The 27,357-nt window shown below is 39.4% G+C and overlaps 1 protein-coding gene across 1 annotated transcript in view; it reads right to left on the reverse strand.

Annotated features, from left to right (window-relative positions):
• LOC126162321 (uncharacterized) overlaps positions 1-27,357 on the reverse strand; it is a 135,723-nt gene that overhangs the window by 97,887 nt on the left and 10,479 nt on the right. Inside the window, exons 2-4 of the mRNA XM_049918745.1 lie at positions 23,484-23,740; positions 16,583-17,885; positions 10,879-11,066 (exon numbers count right to left, since the gene is read on the reverse strand). Of these exons, the coding sequence (XP_049774702.1) occupies positions 10,879-11,066; positions 16,583-17,885; positions 23,484-23,740 (1,748 nt within the window). The remainder of the gene's footprint in view (positions 1-10,878; positions 11,067-16,582; positions 17,886-23,483; positions 23,741-27,357) is intronic.

Raw genomic sequence — 27,357 nt, forward strand, 5'->3', positions numbered from 1 at the left:
TGAATGAAAGGATATCTCACATTACGATTCAATGCAAATATAAGACTTTAAATGTTATAAATTGCCATGCTCCAACAGAGGATAAAGAGGACAATATTAAAGAAGAATTTTACAACAAATTGGAACAGGTATATGATACATTCTCGAAAAATTCAATTAAAATAATTCTAGGAGATTTCAATGCCAAGTTAGGACATGAAAATCATTATAAACCTACAATTGGACCTCATAGTCTACATCAGCAGAGTAATGAAAACGGAACAAAACTTATTAGCTTTGCCACTTCCAAAAACATGTTGATCAAAAGTACATATTTTGCACATAAAGATATACATAAACAAACATGGGCCTCAAGAGATGGCATCACAAAAAATCAAATTGATCATGTATTAATCGAAAAACAACATCATAAATGCATACATGATATCAGAAGTCAAAGGGGAGCAGACTGCGATTCGGATCACTTTCTTGTAAAAGCCAAGTTCAAGATCTCACTCTCAAGACATAAATGGTCTAAATTAAATGGTGTTCCTAGGTTTAATACAATGAAACTGAAAAACCCAAACATTCTCAACCAGTACATTAGAGAATTAGAAACACACAAACCTGAAGTGGAAAGTAAAATTAACAATGATGATACTAATCAAGCCTGGAACGCTCTGAAAGAAAATATCACACGAGCAACTACCTCAGTTTTGGGACATTTTACTACAACTAAGAACCCCTGGTTTGATGCCGAGTGCTCGAACGCTATCGAAGATAGAAAATTAGCAAGGGAAAAATTCCTACAAAAACCAATAACACAAAACAAACTTATTTTTGAAGAGAAACAGAAACATGCCAGGAAACTCATTAGGAAAAAGAAAAGGGATTTTATGAATTACAAATTAAAAAGAGCTGAGAATGACCGTACCACAGACTCCAGAGGATTTTTCAAGAGCATAAATATGTTTAAAAGTGGGAATATAAAAAATTATGGACAGTTCATAACAGACCCAGATGGCTCCTTGCTAACAGAAAGAAGTGACATTGCTAACAGATGGAAGGAATATTTTAATGAGTTACTAAATGCTCCAACTATAAGCGTCTCTCAGGAAGATGACAATGAATATCTTACTGCTGACCCATCGGACGAAGAGCCCAGCTTAGCAGAAATTAAAGAAAGCATCAAGAAGCTGAAGAGACATAAAGCTCCTGGAAGTGATGGTATAGACACAGATATATGGAAGCTCAGTAAATTTCCTTTTGTAAACTGCTTACACAAAATCATCACCAACATCTGGAAGCAGGAACAGGTCCCACATGATTGGAAAGAAGTAGTTGTGTGCCCTATATACAAGAAGGGGGACCCAACAAATTGTTCAAACTACAGAGGAATTGCGTTACTAAACACAACATATAAAATTCTGACAAATATACTGTTAGCAAGGATAAGCCCTTACGTTGAAGACTCCCTAGATGATGCCCAATGTGGATTTAGACCTAACAGATCGACTATTGACAATATATATGTCCTAAGGATGTTGGGTGAAAAGAAATATGAATTCAATCAAAATGTACATATGCTTTTCATTGATTTTAAAAAAGCTTTTGACAGTATCAACAGGGAATATTTATGGAAGTGCATGAGGCAGATTGGCATCCCTAACAAATTGATAAATTTAATAAAAGCTTGCACTTTAAACTCAAAATACAAAATAAAAGTAGCTGGCAAACTTTCTGAAGACTTTGAGGTTAAAACTGGAGTCAAACAAGGGGATTCACTCTCACCAGTTCTTTTTAACATAGTAATCAATAGAATAATCCAAAAAGTAAAGCTACTACAAATTGGAGCACAACTGGAAAGCAAAATTAACATTGTAGCATACGCCGATGACATTGCATTATTATCTGACAGTGAGAATGATTTGAAGCTTCTTACAGCACAATTAATTAAAGCCACAAATGGCACAGGCCTCCAGCTGAATACAGACAAAACAATGTACTTTATCTTATCCCGCTATCCATCAAATAATAATGTACTGCAAATTAATAACACAGCTTTCACAAAGACAAATGAATTTAATTACCTTGGTACAATAGTAACCTCTGACAACTCCATAAAAATTGAAATAGAATCACGAATTCAGAAGGCTAATAAATGCTACTATAGTCTCTTGACAGTTTTCAAAAGTAAGTTAATATCTAGGAACACCAAACTACAAGTATACAAATCATTGATTATACCAGTACTCACCTATGGATCTGAAACCTGGACTCTCACAAAAAAAGAGGAAAACAGATTAAGAGTATTTGAACGAAAAATTTTGAGAAAAATATTTGGACCCATAAGAGATAGGATCAGTGATGAATGGAGATTGCTAAATAACAATGAAATTTACAAATTATATAAAGACTCCGATATAGTGGCCAAAATTAAAGCCAAAAGACTGAAATGGATAGGGCATGTCATCAGAGCACCACCAAACAGGACCATCAAGAAAGTGACTGAAGAGATTCCCACCGGAAGACGACCTCTTGGACGCCCACGCATGAGATACTTGGACAATATTCAAGACGATCTCAGAAAACTAGGACATGACAGACAGTGGCAAATTACTTGTAAAGACAGAGCAAAGTGGTTCAACATTGTCCATTCTGCAGCAAAAAGCCTTCATGGATTGTAATGCTTAATAATAATAATAATCCCTACACAACCCTTGCTCCCTACCCCTTGCCTCATGGCTCATATCCCTGTAATAAACCTAGATGCAAGATCTGTTCCATTCATCCTCCCACCATCACCTACTACAGTCCCGTTACAAGCATCACCTGTCCCATCAAAGGCTACCTGTCGAACCAGTCATGTGATCTACTAGCTAAGCTGCGACCACTGTGCTGCATTCTGCGTGGGCATGAGAACCAACAAGCTGTCTGTTCGCATGAATGGCCACTGACAAACTGTGGCCAAGAAACAGCTGGACCACCCCATTGCTAAACACATCACCCAACACAATGTTCTTCATTTCAATGACTGCTTCACAGCCTGTGCCACTCGATCCTTCCCACCAACACTAGCTTTTCTTAACTGCGCAGGTGGGAACACTCCTTGCAACGTATCCCACATTCCCGTAACCCTCCTGGCCTCAACTTTCATTAACCATTAATCTTATCCATCTAGCCCCTTCCCTGTTCCCATTCCAGCACTACACAGTCCCTATTCCAGCAACATACCCACAGCCTTCTTACTTCTCTCCTTTGCCACTAATCTCCTCCCCTGCCCTTTGTCTAATCTCCCGTTTGCACCTAACTTTCCTACCCTCTTTCCACCTCATGCCTGTATGCTCCCACAAGTAGCACTTTACTTTCCCCCATATCTACCCTGCTATCCCTCCCCCTCCCCACGCCAGCTTCCTCCTTACCCCCACCCAGTCATCACACACATCATACACTGCTGTTGCTGTTTGCAATGTGGCTTCAGTTGCCAGAGACTGCAGTCATGTGACTGAGTTGCGTTCATTCGTGTGTGTGTGTGTGTGTGTGTGTGTGTGTGTGTGTGTGTGTGTGTGTGTGTGTGCGTTCGTTGTCGTCTTGCAACTCAGCATCTTCACTATATGGTGAGTGGCAACTTCCCTTTTCATAATATTGTGAAGTAGAAGAAGATTTAATTAGATGAATGATGAACACTAACTTCACTTAACGAAGGTTTATTCAGCACTTGTACATACAGGAGCGTGGAGCAAACTCTATATGGCTACAGAACTTTCCAGGACAATGATTCTTGACATTTATGGATACTTCTAGAATGTACTCTAACCGAATATAGAAATTAAAATTGTACAGTCCAGGTGAGTTTTGAACTCACGACCCTCCATGCAACATTTTAGTATCATAACTCATATCATTTTAGTATCATAACTCAGCTTCTTCTGCAACATTGTTGCCTCCTTAAGAGAACAGCATCTCGGTGTTACGTCCTCCTAGTCCGGGAACTAGTCATCGGTCCCGCATACTCCGACTCCCCATGACTGATACTCGCCCTGGCAGTGATCTTCTCAGAACTTCTTTTCCGCTTCTCTCTTCATCACCTTTCTGCTTGTTGCCTGTCGCTGGAGCTTTGAATTTACCCTGGGGGGGGGGGGGGGGGGGGGGGGCAGGATCCCTGTAAGGCTTCCTTCAAAGGATGTGGACTGTATCTCTGATCTTTCATCGTCTTAGGTCGGAGTTGAAATCTTCAACTTCATAAGTAACATCAGACAACTGTCTTACAACCTTATAAGGTCCAAAGTAGTGCCTGAGGAGCTTCTCAGAGAGACCAACCTTCCGAACAGGAGTGAAGATCCAGACGAGGACACCAGGCTGGTAGACAACAGGGCAGTGGCTCATGTCATAATTTCGGCGATCGTTTTCTTGAGCCTGCATCATGTGTAGTCGAGCTCACTGCCAAGCTTCCTCAGCTCTGGTTAACACCTGGCCAATGTAGTCGTCGTCCACGTCATCAGGCTGTAACGGAAACAAAGTGTCCATCGTCGTAGTCACCTCTTACCCATGCGCCAGGTAAAATGGTGTAAATCCTGTGGTGTCTTGTTTGGTGGTATTTTAAGCAAACATCATGAAAGGTGGCACCTCATCCCAGTTGCTCTGCTCAATACTGACGAACACTGATAGCATGTCGGCCTAGGTCTTATTAAGCCCGTTAGTTTGCGGATGGTAGGCAGTCGTCATGTGGTGAGTAATGTTGCACTGATGGTTTATCTCTGTCACAAGATTCGATTGAAAAACTTTCCCTTGATCCGTAATTAACGACCTTGGGGCACCATGTTTTAATACAATGTCTTCTACGATGAATTTGGCTACCTCGGATGCTTCAGCTGTTTTCATGGCTTTTGTAATGGCATAGCTTGTCAGATAATCAATGCAAACAATAATCCATCTAGTACCAGTAGCAGATGTTGGAAATCGTCCAAGTAGGTCAATCCCAACATGCTGGAAAGGCATTTCAGCTGGTGGAATTGGTATGAGTCAGCCAGGTGGTTTCTGAGGAACTGCCTTTCTACTCTGGCACTCTCTACAGTGCAACACATAGTGACAGACACTCCTAAATAAAACTGGCCAGAAAAATCTCTTGCAGATTCTATCGTAGGTCTTAATAAATCCTAAATGTCCAGCCTCAGGGTGTCATGGAATTTCTGTAGAACATCTAAGCACACGTGCTTAGAAATCACTGGTAGCCACCTCTTTCCAAATGGATCAAAGTTTTTCTTGCAAAGTATTCCATTGACTACCTTAAATTGTCCTTTCAAGTCCTCTGAGTGATTTAAGACAAGCATAATTTGAGATATCTTGGCATCCTTCTGCTCAGCAGAGAGATCCTGGAGTGCAGCGAGACACTCACTATCTTCGTCAAAGTCTTGATGGTCTTGCAAATGGTTTCTTGAGAGACTGTCAGCATCTTGTACACTATGGTAATGTCATACTCTTGAAGACATAGTGCCCACCTGGCAAGTCGTCCAGTTGGATCCTTAAGACCTGTCAGCTAACAAAGTGAATGATGGTCTGTAACAACTGTGAATGGCCTTCCATAGAGATACTGTTGAAATATGCACAAGGCCCAGATCACAGCAAGAGGAGGAGGATATTAGTGTTTAACGTCCCGTCGACAACGAGGTCATTAGAGACGGAGCGCAAGCTCGGGTGAGGGAAGGATGGGGAAGGAAATCGGCCGTGCCCTTTCAAAGGAACCATCCCGGCATTTGCCTGAAGCGATTTAGGGAAATCACGGAAAACCCAAATCAGGATGGCCGGAGACGGGATTGAACCGTCGTCCTCCCGAATGCGAGTCCAGTGTGCTAACCACTGCGCCACCTCGCTCGGTATCACAGCAAGACATACTCTTTCTGTAGTCAAGTAGTTTCTCTCGGCCTTTGTAAGTGTCCTAGAAGCATAGATCCATCCAAAATTTGCACCAGAAAAGCACCGATCCCATAACCACTGGCATCTGTGTGTAGTTGTGTAGGTGCTCTCTCATCATACAGACCAAGTACAGGGTCAGTCATCAGAGCTTTTCACAGCACATTGAAAGATTCTTGTTGAGCACCACCTCAGATAAAATTAGCATCAACTTTTAACAACTCTTGGAGTGGCCTGGCTTTGACATAAAAGACTTTGATAAAATGACAGTAATATGGACATAAACCAAGGAAGCTTCTCATTAATACTTTTAGGAATAGGAAATTCTGTTATAGGTCTCACCTTTTCTGGGTCTGGCCACACATCTTCATTTGACACAAGGTGCCAAAATATTTTGATTTCTTTTGCTCCAAAGAGAGACTTTCTTGGACTAAGTTTCAGCCCACCTTGTTGGAGAAACTTAAGAACAGCTCTCAGTCTTTTTATACGTTCATCAAATGTCTCTGAGAACATTATAATGTCATCTATATAACAAAGACACATTGTCCACTCCGGGTGAAGTAGAAGATTATCCATCACCCGTTCAAAAGTTGCTGGTGCATTACACAAACCAAACGGCATTACCTTAAACTCATACAGGCCTTCAGGGGTGATGAATGCAGTTTTTTCATGATAAGCCTCATCTACTTCGATTTGCCAATATCCCGAGTACATGTCCATGGTTGAGGAAAACTTAGCCCCCTTCAGACAATATAGTGTATCGTCAATTCGTGGAAGAGGGTAAACGTCCTTTTTAGTTATCTTATTAAGCTTCCTGTAATTAACACAAAAGCACCAACTGCCATCCTTCTTCCTGATGAGGAGCACTGGTGATGACCATGGGCTCTGTGAAGGCTGAATGATGTCATTCTTCTTCATTTTCTCTACCTGGGCATGAATTATTCAATGTTCCGTTGCTGACACACACAGTATGCTCTCTGACTTATAGGTTGATGGTCTCCAGAGCTAATCCGGTGCTTCACCATCGATTTGTCTAATTTGCTCTTCACTTGTGGATTGAATTATTCAGAGAACTCTTGAAGAATGGCAAGTAGCTTCTTCTGTCGTTCCTTAGTGAGAACTGGTGATAGTCGATTTAGAAGATCTTGTCTCGTAGTGGTAGCACTAAATTCGCCCACAGACTCGGCGGGGTAGGTTTCAATGACACTCAACTGTTCTTCAATGAACTGCTCAGCACTTGCTACACACATGCATCTTGGAAGGATCTGCGGTTCTCGGCGGCAGTTCTCGGCGACAGATAACTACCCACAATTCACCAAATCCGTTCTTAAATGAGACGGTAGAGACTGGGATGACCAAGTTATTCCTCAGTGGTATGCTTCTCTTACATTCCACTGCAAGATACACTGGTTGATGCATGGCATGACACGTGACAGTTACCTTTCTAGCACTGACTGCAGGAATGATCACTTCATTCAGCACACAGTCTCCACACACTCGGATGTGCAACTTCCTGTCCACAGTATCTCATCTCGTCTAGCAGAATCTTTGAGCAACCACAATCTATAACTGCCTGAGAAGCTTTCAGAAAGTCCCACCTGAGAATGAAGTCACGACTACACTCTTGTAAAACGATGAATTCTAAGGGCTGTGTATGGCCACTTTTACCCACATGAATGGTACATCTTCCTGTAGGTTTTACATATTTCCTATTAGCCACCTTCAGCAGAGATGTTTTGTTGTTGACGAATACAGTTTTATGCAACTGGCGACGGTTCTTCTCCAAAATGTCTGAATATGATGCTCCAGAGTCCACATGAGCTTGGATTGGTCGGCCATCCATGAGGATATCAATGTAGTTTCCTATCATTTTTGTAGTGATTGACGGCGGAGGATTTTTCTCTTTGGCGGCCTCACCTCCAAGGAAGGTCACACCCTTTAGTTTTCCAGGTTGCAGCACCTAGGTGATCGGCCAGAGCTTCTAAACGGCGATGAAGACCTTGAACGGCGTGTTGAGGAGCATCCTCTCCAGCGGCTAGCTTGCATCGATAGTGGCCTACATCGTACTGCACCCACATCTTCTTGTTCATCTTCGTCGTCCCGGAGTTGGCGTCGGCTAACATCAGTCTGCTGTCTTCTGGCATGGGCATCATCAAATATCCGCCGCCTTTCTCAACAACAGCGTGCCACAAGTCCCGGTCGTCCACAGTGGAAACATTCCGGTCGGTTATCCTGGGTCTTCCAGATTTCAGTCTTCCTTGGTGCCCAAGCAGGTTCCTCATGCGGCATTGTAGGAACGTAACTCCACCTGAGTCTCGACTTTTTCACTGTTTTAAAGGGAAATGAAGGACGAGGCAACGGGTTCAATGTCTGTTCCACTTTCTCCCTTATGATCTCTTGAAGTGTGCAATCCAAGTGCCTTCTGAGCTTCCTCTCTCTCTATCTGACGAAGAACATTTGTGAAATCAGTTGCTTCCTCCATTACAGACATCGATACGACGTTTGGAAGCCGTTCAAACTTCTTGCATGTAATTCTTTTTTGATGCATTGTCTCGATATACTGGCACCATTTTATGAAGTCGTCTGCTGTCAAAACCTCCATCAGGAGTAGGGCTCGATACATGTCCTTAGCAACACCCTTCATGAGATTTGCAATCTTATCCTCCTCCTTCATTCTAGGATCCACTATTTTACACAGCTCCAAGACATCTTGAATGTAGAATGGTATAATTTCTCTTGGATTCTGTGGCATGCACTTAAATTTATCTTCAACCTTGCACTTCTGTCGTTGTGTGTCACTGAAATACTTGCACAGTTCTGCCTGGAATACTTCCCAGCTTGTGAACTTCTCTTCACTGTTCTCATACCATGGCTTGGCAGTGCCCTCCAAATAGAAAAATACGTTAGCCAAACACACGGTGTCTTCCCATTTGCTAAATTTGGCTATACGCTCATATACCTTTGGCCACTTGTTTGGATCTTGGCCATCAACACCAGGGAACCCAGAAGGATGTCTCATGTGGTGGCACACAGTTGCTGTCATCGTAACACCCTCTTCTTCTTCTTCTGTCTCCAGTAGATTGCGATATGGCTTGAACTCGGGTTTCTCGCCACGTAAACGGTGGCTCTGTCGTGGCCTGATGGGAGCCACTGTGTCGTCAATAATGTGTGCCATCACAAGTTCCAATATCCAGCGTCTCCACCAGAATAATGTCACATAGAAGAAGATGTAATTAGAGGAATGACAAACACTAACTTCATTTAATGAAGGTTTATTCAGCATCTGCACATACAAGAGTGCGGAGTGAACTGCCTCCGGCCAGAACACATACAGTATATATACAGCTACAGAACAGTCCAGTACAATGATTCTTTAAATTTGTGGATACTTCTAGAATGTACTCGAACCAAATATAGAAATTAAAATTGTACAGTCCAGGTGAGTTTTGAACTCATGAGCCTCCATGCAACACTTTAGTATCATAACCACTACACCACGGTGCTATTCAACTTCTTCTGCAACAATCCAGTTACATACTAATTTGCACTGTATAAAGGACAAAACTGAATTCAGAACTGTTCCCTTTATGTTTTCATCAACCTGTTATCATTCTCATGCTCACATTTTGGTTCGTGGGCTTGTGTAATGAAACTGGTCTGACTACGTCATGTTCTATACATCTAGTGTAATTTCCAATACAAGATGTTTTATAACACATTTTGCAATACCCTTTTTTAACTGTCATGAATTTTGTAAATATTTCTTATAAAAAAACCGGTCTTGATTATTATGATGAACGTAAATGTCAGAGAGGTACGCAGGCATGGAGAAATTTACTAGTCTTTGACCAATGTGTTGTTATCTTTGTATTTAATGATCTATGGACTATTACTGGGTAAACTGAGTTGGTTGCTGGGTAGTAGTTTGTGGAGAGAAGTGGTGTATGGCTGCATGTGGTCAAAGTTAAGTGAGTGTTGTCCATTACGTCTAAATAATAATTTTCAAAAGTATCTTTTTATATTTGTGAACCACAATGCAATAGTGTTATTTATAATTTGTGAAAAGATTTCAAAAATATATAAACAAACTGCAAATTGAAACATGTCCAGTGTATTGACTAGAATGGATAAAACAAGATCAAATCCGTGAACTCCTGCAAATCCAAACATTTTGTCAATATTCTACATGAAAGCAAGAAAGAAGACCCATACACGTGAAACATGAGGAACAATTTTACCAACGAATTACCAAGTATTTTGATCAATCAACATGTTTGAACTTTCCACCCTGTTTGCTCAGTGTGCTGTTACAAAGGATAAAGTACATGTCCTGAAAAATCAGCAGAGATAGAATTGAAATAATTGATTTCAGTCAGTAATTATAGGATTGGAGGTGGAGCATGTAAGAAGCTGCAATACATTATTTACAACAAACTTCACATGGGGATAAATATATTGTAAGTAGTAGTGAGAATGACCAACTCTTTAAAAAGATATCTAGAAAATGATCATGGATGAGCACCACATTATATTCTTACAGCACGTTTTTGAACAACGAAGACCTTCTTTCTTAAAGACAGGTTATCCCAGACTATTATTCCACATGACATTACTGTATGAAAATATTCAGAATATGTCAACTTACTTATTTTTCTTTCCCCAAGGTTTACAACAATTCTAAGAGCACATGTATCTGAACCAAGATTTTTAAGAGTTCTAACGTGTGTTTTTTCCAGGCTAAATTATCATCAAAACGGACATCTAAAAATTTGATCCTTCAACCCTATCTATTATTTGCTCATCATGTGTTACATTTATCACTATGGTAGTACATCTAGATATGCAGAACAGAATATGTTGTTTTTTTTAAATTGAGACTTACAGCAAACCTAAGACTGTGCCTTGGGAAACCACATATTCAAGGTATAGTTACCAACATTAATATGATTAAAAAAACATAATAACATTAAAACCATATAAAAGACTTACATGTTGGATTTGAACAACAGCTGAGCCAAACTGTCCCAACACATCAGCCATCTCCTCCAGAGCTTCGCAAAAGCGTTTACGAACAGAATTTATTACTGTATGCTCAGCTAGACGAATACCAACCAAGAAGTGGCACAATAAGCAGGATAGCAAAGCAGTATGAATTTCTGCTGATTCACATGAATTGTCTGCAACAAAAATTTTCAAATCAACAGCCAACTACAGGAGCTACATTACTTATCTATAATAACATTCCCCACTAACAAATTTGATTAGGAAATGAGACACTGAAGGTAGTAGATGCATTTTGCTACATTGGCAGTAAAATAACTGATGACAGCCAAAGCAGAGAGGATATAAAATGTAGACTGGCAATGGCAAGAAAAGCATTTGTGAAGAAGAGAAATCTTTTTAGATCAAATACAGATATGTATGTTAGGAAGTATTTTTTGAAGGTATTTTTCCAAAGTGTAGCCTTTTATGGAAGTAAAATGTGTACAATAAAGAAGAGAATAGAAGCTTTTGAAATGTGGTGCTACAGAAGAAGGCTGAAGACTAGTTGGGTAGATCACGTAACCCATGAGGAAGTATGAGCAGGGACTGAATAGAATTGCAGTGAAGAAATTTGTGGCACAAGTTGACTAAAAGAAGAGATAGGTCAATAGGACACATTCTGAGGCATCGAGGATCACCACTTCAGTATTGGAGGGAATTGTGTGCAGGTGGGGACAGAGAGAGAGATCAAGAGACGAATACAGTACAAAGGTTTAAAAAGGATGTAGGCTGCAGTAGTTATTCGGAGATGAAGACGGCTGCACAGGACAGATTATTGTGAGAAGCGGCGTCAAACTAGTCTTTGGACTGAAGACCACAACAAAAACTAACAACTGTTACAATTTTTTATGCTGATTACAAACCATTATTGGCCTTTTCCAAGCCAGAGATAGAAACAATCTTTGTTGAAGAAGACTGCATTAAATGCTTTCGTCTTATTTCAAGACATGGGCAATGCAATTGCAGTAAAGCAAATTAATTAATTAAAAGGTTGTACAATTTGTTCTATGCAACAGATAACAAGAAATATGAAGAATATTAAAATAATTTCAAGATATCAAAAGCTTGGGAGGAATTCCACCTAAGAATGTGCATAGCGAGGTGCACTGAAAGAAATTACAGATATAGCCTATTCTCCAAATTTTGCATCAACACTCTTGTAGCCAGTAAAGATTTGACTTGGCAGAAGGCACTGTCGTTATGACAATGAACTTGTATTCTTAAAAAGTGTTCAAATCTCTGTCCAATATCTTAATTTAGATTTTCCCCTAAAGCACTTCAAGTGAATGTCAGAATGGTTCCATATTTGGGCCACACCAACAGTGACCACATTTCCCCATTCTTATCCAACTGTGTAAGTACTCAATGTCTACAAGATTTTAAACTGAAACATACGGTTCTTAGCCACCATCATGATGCAATAATAATGCTGCATTCCTATAATTACATTATGTTATCAATTTTGGAATTATGTAACTCCATTCTATATATTCATATGGTTGTCCAAATCACTCGACCATCTGATACATAGAGCAACTCAAATAGCATAGAAATAAAGACACACTCGGCAAGCCAACTTTATAAGCAGGAGAGTGAAGAACACAGTAACAACAACTGTCAAGACACACACATGTGTAACAGGCAAATATTAGGCTGCATTTTATGAGTCTTGAAATTTCTGCTTTCAAACAGTAAATACAGGTTCTCATTACTGATATCATATCTGACACGTGTATGTATCTCAACTTCAGCATAACTGTTGCCAGGGTCCTCTAAACATCTGATAGTAAAGTTGGCTTGCATAGTAGGTGTGCTACACACTGTATATGCTATTTGAGATGCTCTTTGAACTCTGTATTCATTTCATTTGGACAGCAGTATGGACATCTTGGGATGGAATTATATAACTCTGAAATCAATAATGGAATGCAAATACAAACATCACAAACATAGGTAGCTGAGTTGAATATTCCAAACATATGAGGCATTTCTGCTAACTAGCAACTCTGAAAAACAATCTTCTTTCAAACAGTAAATACAGGTTCTCGTTACTCATATCATATCTGGCACGTGTATGTAACTCAACTTCAGCATAACTGTTGCCAGGGACCTCTAAACATCTGATAGTAAAGTTGGCTTGCATAGTAGGTGTGCTACACACTGTATATGCTGAAACTTCCTGGCAGATTAAAACTGTGTGCCTGACCGAGACTCGAACTCGGGACCTTTGCTTTTCGCGGGCAAGTGTTCTACCATCTGAGCTACCGAAGCACGACTCACGCCCGGTACTCACAGCTTTACTTCTGCCAGTACCTCGTCTCCTACCTTCCAAACTTTACAGAAGCTCTCCTGCGAACCTTGCAGAACTAGCACTCCTGAAAGAAAGGATATTGCGGAGACATGGCTTAGCCACAGCCCAGGCTAAGCCATGTCTCCCGAGTTCGAGTCTCGGTCGGGCACACAGTTTTAATCTGCCAGGAAGTTTCATATCAGCGCACACTCCGCTGCAGAGTGAAAATCTCATTCTGGACTGTATATGCTATTTGAGATGCTCTATGAACTCTGTATTCATTTCATTTGGACAGCAATAAGGACATCTTAGGATGGAATTATATAACTCTGAAATCAATAATGGAATGCAAATACAAACATCACAAACATAGGTAGCTGAGTTGAATATTCCATGAGGCATATTCAGAGAGTAAGTGTGCTGTGGCCTTTACAAGCTGCATTGTTTTCTGTTTTCAGGGTTGGCAACACTGAGTGGTAGAGGAAGACCCGGTGTCCAGAGCGAGCATCACAGGAACACTGTAGCACGTAAACTCATGTTGTAGTGTCCAGTTGCATGAAACAAGTCAATAAGAAATCTTGCCAAGTGCGTGTTACACACTGTGATCAACTTCCTACTCGCAGAACGAATAACACATACTGCAACTTTTTCACGAAGCAAAATCTTTTACAGCGAGAATTCTCCCATGTGAGACACACACCAAAAACTCTGTGCAAGATGGGTCCAAAAACAGCTGACAGAGCAGCACAATAAAAATTGCATCAATAACGCCAGTGAGTTTCTTGAGCAACTTGAATTGGAAGGTGAGGTTTTTCCGAGCTCTATTGTAACTGGAGATGAAGTGTGGGCAGCTCATTACACACACGAGACAAAAAGACATTTGTTATAGTGGCATCACACCAATTCCCACCTCCCAAAAAATTCAAAACCACAATTTTGGGCAAAAAACTCATGGTCTCCGAGTTTTGGAACTGGAAATACGTCATTTTGGTTGGATTTCTGCCTCAGGCAGAGGCCATCACTGCACAGTGGTTTTGATGTGGTGTCATCGTAAGACTCCACTCATGTGCTGACCATCAAAACCTGCCAGTGCAAACATCAGTATCTGTGGACCCCGATGGGTGGCACCAGCGTGGCAGGTGCTACACATCCCTTCTGCAGTAAGATTATACGACATCAGTGTCATCTCTGGCACTAGTGTAAAGGACGCTGAAGACAGCATTCAGGGGCAGTTTTTCAGTGCAGATTGTCATCTCAATTTGACAGCTCAGCTCCCCGGGACAGCGGCCACTGACATTATCATTACTTAGCTCTGTAAGAACCAGAGCAGCTAGAAAGACAGTTTGCTGTTGTGTTGACAATAAACTTTATTCAGTGATTAGAAATGCTTGTTACGTTCTACGTGACTGCTTCTCAAGACACAATTAAAATTGTTTGATTATTCAATCACAGCACTGTCTGTTGATATCCTGTAGTGTGGCCAGCTGCCCTGACCTGTCTCCTGCTTCCTAGTCTACGAATTACTTTTGTAATCATCTGAGATACAATTGTGAGAAAAAAAAAAAAAAAAAAAAAGGACATCCAAAACAAAAGGAGGGAAATGCTGAGGAGTGTGCTTGTTGCATGACAGTGCCTGTCCTCACACAGCCTTAGTCACCAAGGTGCTCTTGGACTCATCCCCCCCCCCATATTATCCTGACTTGGCACCTTCAGTTTATCATCTTTTCACCTTGCTGAAAGCGCATGAGTGAAATTAAATTTTCAGCCACCGAGCAGATGCAGAAACAAGTTCTGAATTGGCGGAAAGAGCTGGTGGGAGAGTTCTTTGATGATACCATAAAAAAGCTTTGCCATGACTCACCACATGCAATGAACAGGATAGCAGTTATGTGGAAATATAATCAACAAATGTATCAACAACACTCTGTAATTTTTTAAATACATTTTTTCTAAAAAATATAAAAATCCAGTACACTTACATTCTGAAATGTCTTGTATAATACAGTAAATGCAGTTGAAAGCTCAAAATACCTATATGGAAACATGGGTCACATACAAAAGACTTTTTGAAACAGTTGCATTAGGAAAAATTCCAAATATCTGAAGCATTTCCCAGAATTCATTTTACAGTATGACATTGAGTCCTTTACATAAAAACAAAAAATCAGAAAACTTCAAAAGCAAAACTTTGAGAAAACAATAAAACAGACAGAGAACTAACTTCTTAGTCTGAACACTCATAGTCGACATATATCAATTACATTTAGTAAACAATAACATTTGAATTAACATCATAACATGCCAAGCAAAAAATTTTTTTAATCCTTGAGTAGTCACGTGGGTGGCATATGTCATGCATCAACTTTCTTTTTGTTATGCTGTTGCCTGTACAGGTTGTCCACATATGTGAATTTGTATAGCTTCATGTTACACTTTAAAGGTTAGTTTTTCACCCCTGGTCTTTGAATGTGGCTGTTGTTAGCAAGCATAAAAATAAGTTTCTCCACTTTGTGTGGTGTAGTTGAGAATTATCACCTGTGCAACCACTGGTGTTACAATTTCCATTTCAATTTCAATATGGAAGTTATTTACTTTTCAGAATTTAATACAATTAAAATGAAAATAAAGCACTGAAGAGAACTGGTTTCCTAACCATTATTGTATGAGAACTTATGAAGCCCCAAACAGAAAGGAGATTTTGAGCACCATATGTAGCTAAGGAGGTCAGGAGGCACAGATTTCCACTTTGTGGAATGGAGGGGACTGTAAAGAAGCCACAAGAGGAAAGAAAGAGAAAAAGAGGAGGAATGTGTTACAAGAGTGGCAGAGCACAGGACAAATCAACCAGAAGTAGTGTGTTGCGTGTGACAGGTGGACCTGCTCTGATCATTTGAAGGAAGTTTGTGTTAATTGTTTGGACAGTGCGGACTGAAATAATAGATGTATCAAAAAGTAATTTTTGAAATATTGGTTAGCTCTTATATCAGAGAGGCTCATATATATATAGGTATTGCAGTGTATGTTCAGAAATTACACTTATTATTCATTTTTACTGCAATATATGTTCATTTTTGTTTGTTTTCATTAAAATAGTTATGTATGGATATTATAATATGCATAGCACATTCATGTATGGTGTCTAATAATTAAATGACTCTGAAATCATTATGGACATATATATCCTATTTTGTTTCATCATTGTTAATATAACATTGAGAACAATGGTCAGTGACAGCTGTCACCCAAGCAACCCATAATGTAGCAGAAATTCATGCGACTACTGCACAGTTAAAGTAATAATATCTATGTTACACTGAAGAACACAGAAACAATTTATTGCTGTTCTATAGTTAATCTTACCATTTCTACAAGCTGGCAGCTTTGGAAGACAGTCTTCTTTTAAATGGTAAATAAAGGTTCTCATCATTGATATTATCTGAGAACTGGGCAGCAGCAAGACATTTTTAGAAAACTGCGAGCAGAATTTTTCTGGGAAAACATCTGAGACCTCAGCCATTAATAATCCAGATGTTACTGGTCCTTCAAACATAGCCTTTAAAGTAGTTAACAATTTTGAAATAAATTTCTGCAGTCTATGAAGTTTCATAAACATCTCAAGGATGGTACACATAAAAGTTGTATATCTCAACATTACTGGCAGTACCGGTTTACTAGAAAACATTATTTCTTTTAGGATGTCCATTATTATGGGTTCCACTACTAATGGGCTAAGATGAACAAAACAGCACAATATTTCAAACATTCTTTCTGATGCAGTGTTGTCTTGAACAACTGACAACATCAGAGCTTGTAGCCATTTCAACATTGTAACTTCTTTAATGACAGCATCCAAGTTTGTTTCTTTTGTAATTATAACATCAAACAAGCCCTTCAAGACAGCCAATGATGTTTCATCAACATTACGTGGTTTGTGAACATTCAACTCATTAAAAAGCATTTTAAAATCTCTGTACCTTAATAACTGTACCCTGGAGTCCCCCAGTGGAGCCATAGTTGTTGGCTTAAAGCCAACAAGAAAGCTAAATACTACAAGTGCCTGAAATAAACCACTGCTGTCCTCTTTAGTGTCTGTAACAACAGCACCAAAAAATATAGCGTATAGCTTAGACACAACATCTGCACTAAATTTCTCTCTTGCTAAAAGCAGAGTATAAAGCAGTGTTTCAGTAATGAGATTATTAGAGCAGCTTTCACTTTCAAACACTGAGGAGAGAGAAGAAACAATATCTTTAACACAGTTCTTTGGCAATAACACTTGCTGCACAAACTTAAGTGTCTCTTTTTCAATGTAAGTGCTGTCTTCAATAGTACTCTGCTGTTGCAGTTTCAACACTGCTTTCACAAGTGAAGCTGAAACACAACTAACAAAGCCAGTATTAAGTTTACCTTTTACAGAACTTTGTTTACTAAATGATATGATATAATTCAGACAGTCAAAATATAATGTCAGTTTTTGAGATATGTCAGTGTCTTCAAGTTCAGACAAAGCTTCAAAAAATGAAGCACAAAGTGGGTACAGCTCTTCCAAATTTCGTGCAAGATGTTGCTGGAAAATCGTTGTCTGTAAAATGTTAAGAGTGCAATGAAGACCTATTAACTGCACACTGCTAGGATGTACCTCCTTCATGTGGTCTTGAATATCCTAAAAGAAAACAAAAAAGAGACAGGTTAGCCTTCCATATTAATTGATAATTACAAATGGCTACAATTGTTTATCATCTAAATGACATGAAGAGTAGGCTGTACTTTACAAAGAGCCAATGACATGCTGTGCTTGTTCATCATATTGAGCAGATGTCTGCAATTCATCTCCATGTCACCCGCAGTCAACTGCAGGGTGAATATTGGTTACAGTACCAAAACAACACAAATTACTCATATCATGTGGACAGCCCATTCACCATTTCCTGCTTTTGCCACTTGAAGGTGTTTCTCTTACTGACATATACAGCACTCTTGCACTGTTGTGTCTCAAAGACAGAATCTAGGTTGGGGTCACAGACCAAGCAGTATTGTAGCCCAATGTCTACATTAGGATGAAAGGTGACAGAAACATTAAGGTTACTGTAACATTACATCCGTATTACTAATTCCTTGATCAAAACAAAAACATTGTTACGTCACTGGATATCCAAAACAGCTGTTCTGCCATCAAAACTTTCCATGACCACTGAAGAAAGATGTTATTAACATAAAATTTGTAGTTGGAGAAAAGAAGGCCTCTTGCAAAATTTGATCTGAAAAGCACTAACAGCCAAAAACAGTAATGCAAGAAACAATTAAAAAGTTTCATTCCAGAAGGCACAAGTCTTTCAATAACACATACTTGCTTCCCACAAACTCTTAACCAAGATGTGTTTGTAAGCCAGAGCACATAATTATATACTGATTCATTCTTGCATGCAAACTGCTCTCCCAATTCATCATCAAAAATTAAATACTAGTTGCCAAACATGGGATTTTTTATGAAGTTTTTGCAGAATGTTCTACAACTAACATCAGATATAGCTGTTATAACATGCTCTTCTATTCTAAACATATTATCCCTGTAAGTTGCATTTCCCCCATCACTAATCCATACCTCACATCTCTTACCTAGTATTTATCCCATTGTAGAGGATCCTGTTTTTCATGATTTGGCAAATTAATGTATTTTCACCTCGCATGGCCCTTCCTGCACCTCCTCCTCCCTCCCCAGCCACCAGTTAACTTTAGTAAGGTAAGTTGTGCGCATCACATGTCTCCAAATCATACAAACTATGTTCTCTGTGCTATGTGTTATAATATTATAACAATTTGTGTATCACGTATTCTGGTGTAAAGATTGGGGACCAGCCCAACACTTGTCTAATCAAGCAAAAATAAATCACCTAAAAACCACTTTAACACTAGAAGTACCGGACTTTGCCATAGCCCTAGTAGTACCTGTGTGTCACTTTTGACCTACAGCAGTTAACTGCCGTTTCATTCATATCTGGATGGTGTTTTCAGTGTCACCATGTTCACAATATGTTCAGGAAGACACTGAAGTATAACCAAAGATTATTTGGTCTCTAAAATGAATAGTACATGGTCAAACAAATTTTCAGAAATAAGCTTATTTTTATTTTAAATTTTACAGAGTAAATTCCACAGTCTCTCATCAATCATCGTTAAAACAAGTACGTAAAACAATGTTACAATGTTTTTCTTTATAAAAAGAATGAAACTGATTCAAAACATACTGTTTACGTGAGTACTAATAGTATTTTTACTTTTACAGACAAATAAGCTAAGTACTGAGAATTTATGAAACATTCTAAAATGCAGCAGGTGATTAAAATGATCCATGTGTTTTCTTGCTTATCGCAATCAAGGAACTAAAACATAAGAACCAACAACTTCGGTCTATAATTATAAATATTTGGAAATGTTTAGGAACAAAGAGTTGACAGAATTGTCTAAGCCGGAATGGAGTCACAGCTCAGACATTCAACAAGAGCTTTTGCTTGGCAGCTTTTGTGCACGCACACACACATACACACGCACACACACGCACACACACACACACACACACACACACACACACACACACACACACACACACACACACACACACACACACACACTTGTTGCACTTGAAGCATATGTTTAATGTTTTATTCTCCTCTTGCTGTTTGCAGGAAACCAAAATTTGACAACGCCTTCTATTTGCATATCGGCCAGCACCAATATCGAGTGTCTGCAAAGGGAGATTGGCTCCTCTCTGCATTTTGTAGGGGGCAGCAAGCTCATCTGCTTTTCTGAGGGTAAAGCTCAGAATGAAATCTTCTCAGAGGTAAGTAACTTAAAAATTATGTGAACATTGATCATGGCAGGGTCAAGAATATTGTAAAAGATACGCACAGTCCATCAGTGGGTGCCAGCTTGTACACTGTAGTGTATAACCCTTTGGTCAACTATATCGAATCCACCCTCAGTTTAATTATAAAACATCACATTTTCTTCTCAACATTTTCATTCACTTGACATCTAGCATGCATGTTGCTCAGAATAAGGAAATTTTTGTCTTTTTCCCATGCTATATTGTGAGAAGATTGTGGCCGGACTTGTATAAGAGTGTAGCATACAATGCATCGTCTCCACTCAATGCCACAGGAGGGACTTCTTTGAGTTATCTCCAAAGAGTGCCACTTACTGCTTGATAAGTCTTTGTATGAAATACCCCAGGCACCATATGCTCCAAGAGCATAGAGTAATCCAATGAAAGCATCTAGTTCTTCCAGGCTTAGGGACCACTCATTATTACCAATTGTGCTGGGAGATTTTTCTTCAGTGCTTTTTTTTCATTTGTTTCTGATGGGGTCACTGACACATAGCCGCAACACAGAGAGTGGTGAGTCATCCACAACATGTCGTATGGTGTGTCCTGTCAGCCTGGGTACCTTCTGCAACACATTCTGGGCACTGCGTCTATCTGCTATGTCGCCTGGCTCAGTCCGTCCCCACTTGGTACCACTGGAACTCTGCACTTCCTTGCCTGGAAGTGGATGTCGCATGGCACTTCCTCTTCCTTGTCCACGATGAGCTGCTGCACCATGTCTGGCACCCAAATACCGTGACCACGTCCACCTCTCGCTGCTCCGTCAACTGCACTGACCGCCACACTATTGCCATCTTTTGCGTCATCCACAACACCTGGATCACTGCCTTTGTCAGCTGCAAATTGAATCATTTATCAAAATTCTTTTTAGCTGCTGAGAGATAGGGAATGGTGGGAAAAGAAAATCCTGCACCCCATCATCATTGTCCTTGTCGAGGGACCCGACCTGCACTGCACACTGATTTGGCTCGTTGTTGGGAGGGACGTCCACGCCCACTGGTAGAATCCATAAATTTGACACATAAAGAACAGAAAAAAGGAACTTGCACCATGGACTACATGCTCATTGGTTCAAAAACTTCAATTGAATGGTTCATGCTTACATTTTGGAAGAGGTAGGTCATCATGGATCAGATTCTGCTTGCTGTTCATTTGATACATCTGAATCACTTGAGTCAGCAGTTTCCACTGGAACAAAATTGTTATCCTCCTCCATATTCATCTCACTACCGTATTCATTGCTTGATAGAATCAGTGAAATGTTCTCCAAATAGTAGAGAATCTCAGCCTCCGTAAGGCCATGTTGTCTTGCAATCACAGCTTCAATGACGCAAACTTGTGAAAATAAACTGCAAGCTCACGTCGCTGGCATCAGGACTGCCTCAGCCCGCTCAGCTTGACCACAGACAAAGGTATACTGACTAGAAACTTTCATAGGGATGATGCACATGACATATGCTGTCATGTAACAGAACTATCAGCTGAGCTCCTGACAGTGGTGCAGGGAGGGGGAGGGCTTCCCACTGCATAATATATTACTTGGGGCTTCCTAGTGTCACTTCGTGTGCCTGCATGTCACCAGTCTGCAGGAAATGGAAAGCCATGCTGATACCCCTCCATGCTGATAACAATCTTTGAATTCATAGTATTTCGCATTCTTTTTGGCCAAAAGTGTTATAATATACTCCAACATCTCATGAATAATGTCGAGGCATGTCCAGAAACTATTTAGTGTCTGAAGACCAGTGTCATTGATATCAAAGTGCATTAAAATGTGTATGGGTCAAAAATGACCCACATGGTACTACTGATATAACAGGTAAATTTTTCATACTTCTAGGTGTGCTAGTAGGATGAAATTTTGGTGAGTTGTACAACCCCATAAATGATGAAGTCACAGGAGCATTTTGTTCCGCGATGATTATGGAGGGGAGTAGAGCCCTCTAAAAACCCTTTTTGATCAAAAAATGGCTCACATGATACTTCTAGTGTTAAGGCTGGCCAGTGTATCAGATCAATGGTTGTTAACATGCCATGGACTCATTCTGCGTCTGGCTCATCAGCCATTGCACTGTGCACTGATTTTGTAATTCATCAATGAGTGAAAATGTGCAGAATAAACTTGTTTCTTTGTTTTTAAATCATCTTTAGCATTGAGAAAGTGTACTGCAACCGAGATGAACTAAGGTGCTTCCTTATCTCTGAGATGTGGATTTTCCAATTAAGACTGTGACCTACCTGTAGCCCCAAAAACTTAACACTATCTACTTCTTATATTTCATTATTGGAGTACACCGTTATTTAAGTTTGTGGAATTCTATGAAAGGTATTGATAGTTTCTGGAAAATTATGAAAGTAGTGAAATGTGGCCACTACACAGCCCAAGACGTCAACCCACATAAACTTCTTCCTTTCAGACTATGTTAACAAGAATGTGATCATAGACTACCTGAATATGCAGTGAAACCCAGTGACAACATAGTGAAGCTGTGACTTGAAACTTCTTAATTTTTGTGTGAGAGCCATCAGTAATATGCAAATGCAACTTCAAGAATATGTAACATTAAACAACAATTGAAAAGCCACGATTGCTTCAATATCGTTTACTAGATGACAGGTTTCAGCACTCTGAAGGTGCCATCATCAGATCTGAAGTGTGGATTAACATTTATAAAACCATATGGACATCATGGCACATGAGGCAGACCATCTGATAAAATCATTGTCACAACCAACAAAAAATAATAAAAAACTGCTCTCATGGTCGTTCTTTCCATAAAATATAAAACTGAAGTCACCAGATGAAACTACCACTGCTCGCCTAACACCAGTCGGCATTATCACTGCCCAGATCCGATGATGGCACCTTCAGAGTGCTGAAACTGGTCATTTAGTAAATGATATTGAAGCAATCGTGGCTTTTCAATTATTTTAAAAACAGAGTGATCGGCCCACAACATACCATGTGTTCACTGCAAAATTAAACAACAAATGAGTTGAACATGCTCACCACCATGGGGTACTTTCACGCTGTATTGAGTACTTTGATATGAATTCCATACTAATCTTGTTCTAAACAAAGATTTAACTCTTAAAATAAACTAAGTCATAGGTCATTGTCAACATTCCTGGCTGTTTTCCATATTCCTGTCATTACACACACATTATCAATAAGAAATTTGTTAAGAACTTAAAACTAGTCAATAGCCTACAAAATTTGGTTGCCGATTATATTTCTCTTCCCCTCTGCCCCTCTCTCTCTTTTATTTATTTATTTTTCAAACTAAAAGCAGCACAATTCCCTGTATATCTGGTAGCTGCAATTTTCTAAGCAGCGTATATCACTTCAAATTAAAATTTCTCAGAATATAAACGTACCTGCACCAACAAACTTTTCACATTAGTCCTTATATCAGAACCAATAATATTCAATGAGCTGATATTTGCAAGGCATTCCTGCAGTGCCTTCCATACATCCTCTGATTGTGTTTTTGGTACATTAAGGTCACAAAACCACTTTATGATAATTTCCTCTTTATGCTGAATACGAAAACTGTTGTCTTGAAGGGCATTTTTTGCTAGGCACAGTCTTTTGCACAGAGGTATGGTCTCCTCGTTTAATCTGGCTAGCAGCACTGTAAAGAAAATGGTAACATATATCATTGTACTTTCACCATACTAGAAACACACATTACATATGAATGTGTGAAACCTATAGCATATCCACATCCATGACAATCTCCTCACTACAACTATACAAAATGAATAACGCATCTAAATAACACATCTAGTCTAAAATAATAATTGGAGATATAAAGATCCAACAATTAGTACCTCAAAGAAACTTTCTGTGCACACAGCATGTGTTGAGACCGTTTCATTACAACAAATAATAACAGTGAAAACAATACATCCAAGGAAAAGACGTCCTGTCTGTACACATCGGTATGACTGAAGAACACTAGACTCACAGTTAATTCTTAACAAATATAGCCACTCCAACTTTCATGTAATCACATTCAAAGCAACCATGTCAGCACAGATAGTATCATCTGAACAATGAATCATGTTGTAAAAATACAGAGTGTCATGGTCATAGCATTCAACAAAATAAAAGTGTCATAATAAGAGTCGCCAACAGCCTTAATGAATTTAATGAAAGACATTACTGAAAAACACCATAGGCTGCACTCATAAAACCCTTATTTCAAGTTTGACCTTCTTGGCATCCACATAAAGAGCAGCTGCATTACAAACTATCAAGCAGGTTCCATGTAGTCACACAACTGAAAAATTGTCTTTAACTAATAACCTGAATTTAAAAATCACAAAAAATATAATACTACATAACATGGAAGTAGGCATTGTAATTCATAACATCATAATTCATAACGTAATTCATTTGTGACACTTGTGTGACAACAAAGTTCATATCTGTCAGAGGGATTAATGAAAAATGTGCAAAATTATTTCCTTACATGACACATACAGTAACATGAGAGTAATTTTTAGATATCTACGTGCACCTGTTCAACACCCAACTGATGTTCTGTTATGCAAAGTACATACATGCAGAAATGCCTTTAGATATTTCAGTTTCCCATAGTGATATGGGAAGCTCATTTTCCTTATTTAACAAGCTTCTTATGTACTGATGGAAAGATCCAAGCGTATTATGATTGGCACCCTTAGTGCTGCCCAAGCTGCAATTTCTTGTTTTCCCATTAATTACTTCTACTGTTTTTACAATTATTTGGCATCTATGTCTTGAGAAACATTTACCCTAGATAAGGTTGATTGAAAATTTTGCAAATCACAAGGCTTGGGCAGACACTGCATTTTGGTTACACTGAATGCTTCTGGGAATTAGTTGTCAAAGTAAAGTCTTTCCAGAAACATTCAGGTGTGGACCATGCTGTGTGAGATGTAAATGTGTTAGGAGCAACACATCAGTTATACCCATGTGTGATCATCCCATCTTGTTAAGCAACTTCTGGAGTCTGCATCTGCATATACAACAAAAAGCTTCAACCAAGGCTTGTCATTCCACTCAAGGAATATTCCCAGTGAAGCGCCTGATGTTGCCATCAGTTGCATAGTTGCGGTAATGGTCCAAATTGTTCTTGCCACCCATACCAAATAAGTTAACTGGATTAACCTATACTAGATGCTGGTTATGTCCTGTATTGCAATGGTGATGTGGTGTGTGATGTCATACATGCACAAACTGAAAGGGAAGGAAACACTGACAATATTTTTTCTGTATCTACATTAGTTTTCAAAATATAGTTTGTGGCAACAGACTGAGTTGTAGTGTACCTTGAAGTCTAGATTATGTAAGAAAGTGGCAGTTTGATTGTGCACAGCCAACAAATCTGAAAGCACACCAGTACATAAGAAGCTGTACAGTGGCTTCCATAGTATCAATGTAAAGGTAGATCTGTACCATAGCCCAAAGTCTATGTTAATTTGTAAGGTGACAGTTTGGTTGTGAGTTGGCAAAGCAGTATTGAACAGTTAATCCCGAGAATCACCACATGGTGATCTTTGCCAAGAGAGCTTCAATTACAGGTGACAACCCCACGTCCTGTACTTGGTTTAAAAGAATTCCCTTCCCAAGACAACTTGTACACTTGCAAAACTATACTTTCACAAGTATGAGTGTTTTGGATGCATAATTTATTTCATAGCAAATCAGGATTGGTGTTCACAGTTACTGCCAGAGAATAATCTTCACTGAATTTCATTGTAAATCAACAGAAACAAATGTGCATTTTTGAGAATTTTCAGAAGCTGCCATTGTCCTGTGCATATTCTAATTTGTAGTAAATTGGCATTTGTGATTTAGTTACTATAGCAGTTATTGTAACCAATATATTGTGTTACATCTACTTTTCCCTTAAAGAGAAGAAACCCTATATATTGTCTATATTTATCATAAATTAGCTCTGTTTTCCAGTTTGCTTACAACTATAATAATTAACCTCAAAAAGTTTTAGTAATTTTTACCACAGGTTGTTCTACTGCCTTGATTGAAATCTCGTTTTGTGTATTTGCTTCAATTCACATAAGGAACTTTTTACCTCAACAGATTAAAAGATAATCAGTGGGCTTAACTTAAAAGTTATTTGTACACTGTTCTGTAATGCAGCATACTGGATAAAATGCATCCCCACTGTGAATGTTGCTCTCAAACAAGGAAAGAGTTGGTTGACATTCATAAGCAGCTAGAAATTGCCCTGACTACTGCCAAAGAATTGGCAGCTGCTGCGAGTCGTTGTCTTGGAAGAGCTCCCAAGAGTCATGTATCTGTTGTACCAGTACCAAAGGTACCTCAAGTACAATCCACTATTCCCTCTGCAGAAAGTACGGGATCTGTCATTACACATCCACTTGATTCTGAGTGGTGTTTCAGTGTTAGAGCTAGGCACCCTGCACGGGGTGGATGGGTACCAGGGAGGACTCAAGGTGTTGTACCAATCTCCCCTTACCAACAAGTCTATGGTGCTGTCTTTCACTGAAACTGAGCCAGTAGGACTCACTTCACTTGTTTTGGCAAACCTATTTTATCTAGTTGCAAGAGCAGGCAAATGCAAGACAGTAGGGATCTATTAATCATCAGTTCAAACGTACAGCGAATGATGGTATCCCTCCACTCAACATGTTGAAGAGCCTATTGCGGCAGCCATTAAAGGAAATGGGTGCAATTAACTGCAGCTTGTGATGCATGTTGGAACAAATGATGCTCGTCGTCTGGGCTCAGGGGTCATAGCTGGATCATCCCAGCAACTAGCAGAGAAGGTTAAGAAGACCAGCCTTGTGCAGGGAGTTTTAATGAATCTTGCAATTTGCAGCATTGTACCCAGAACTAATCATGGCCCTTTGGTTCTGTGTCGAGTGGAAGGACTGAATTAGAGACTTTGAAGGTTCTGCGACAAGCTAAGCTGTGACTTCCTGGATTGTGCCATAGGTTGTGAATGGTAGGGCCTCCTAAATGGGTCAAGTGTGCACTACACACCGGAGGCTGCCACTCAAATAGCTGACTGTGTGTGGATGTGCACACAAGGACTTTTCAGATCAGATGACTCTCCATCCAATCCAAATGACAATAGCTGCAGGAAACCCAGAAGCATCAGCGTAAGATCAAAAGAAATGCCTTGCACAGGTGAGAGTATTAAAATCCTAATGGTTAAGTTTTGAAGAATTCACAAAAAAGTGCCAGAGTTTGAAGAACGCCTGAAAAGCAGTGAAG

This window comes from Schistocerca cancellata, chromosome 2, assembly GCF_023864275.1.
Source record: "Schistocerca cancellata isolate TAMUIC-IGC-003103 chromosome 2, iqSchCanc2.1, whole genome shotgun sequence".
In the NCBI taxonomy this organism is placed as follows: Eukaryota; Metazoa; Arthropoda; class Insecta; order Orthoptera; family Acrididae; genus Schistocerca; species Schistocerca cancellata.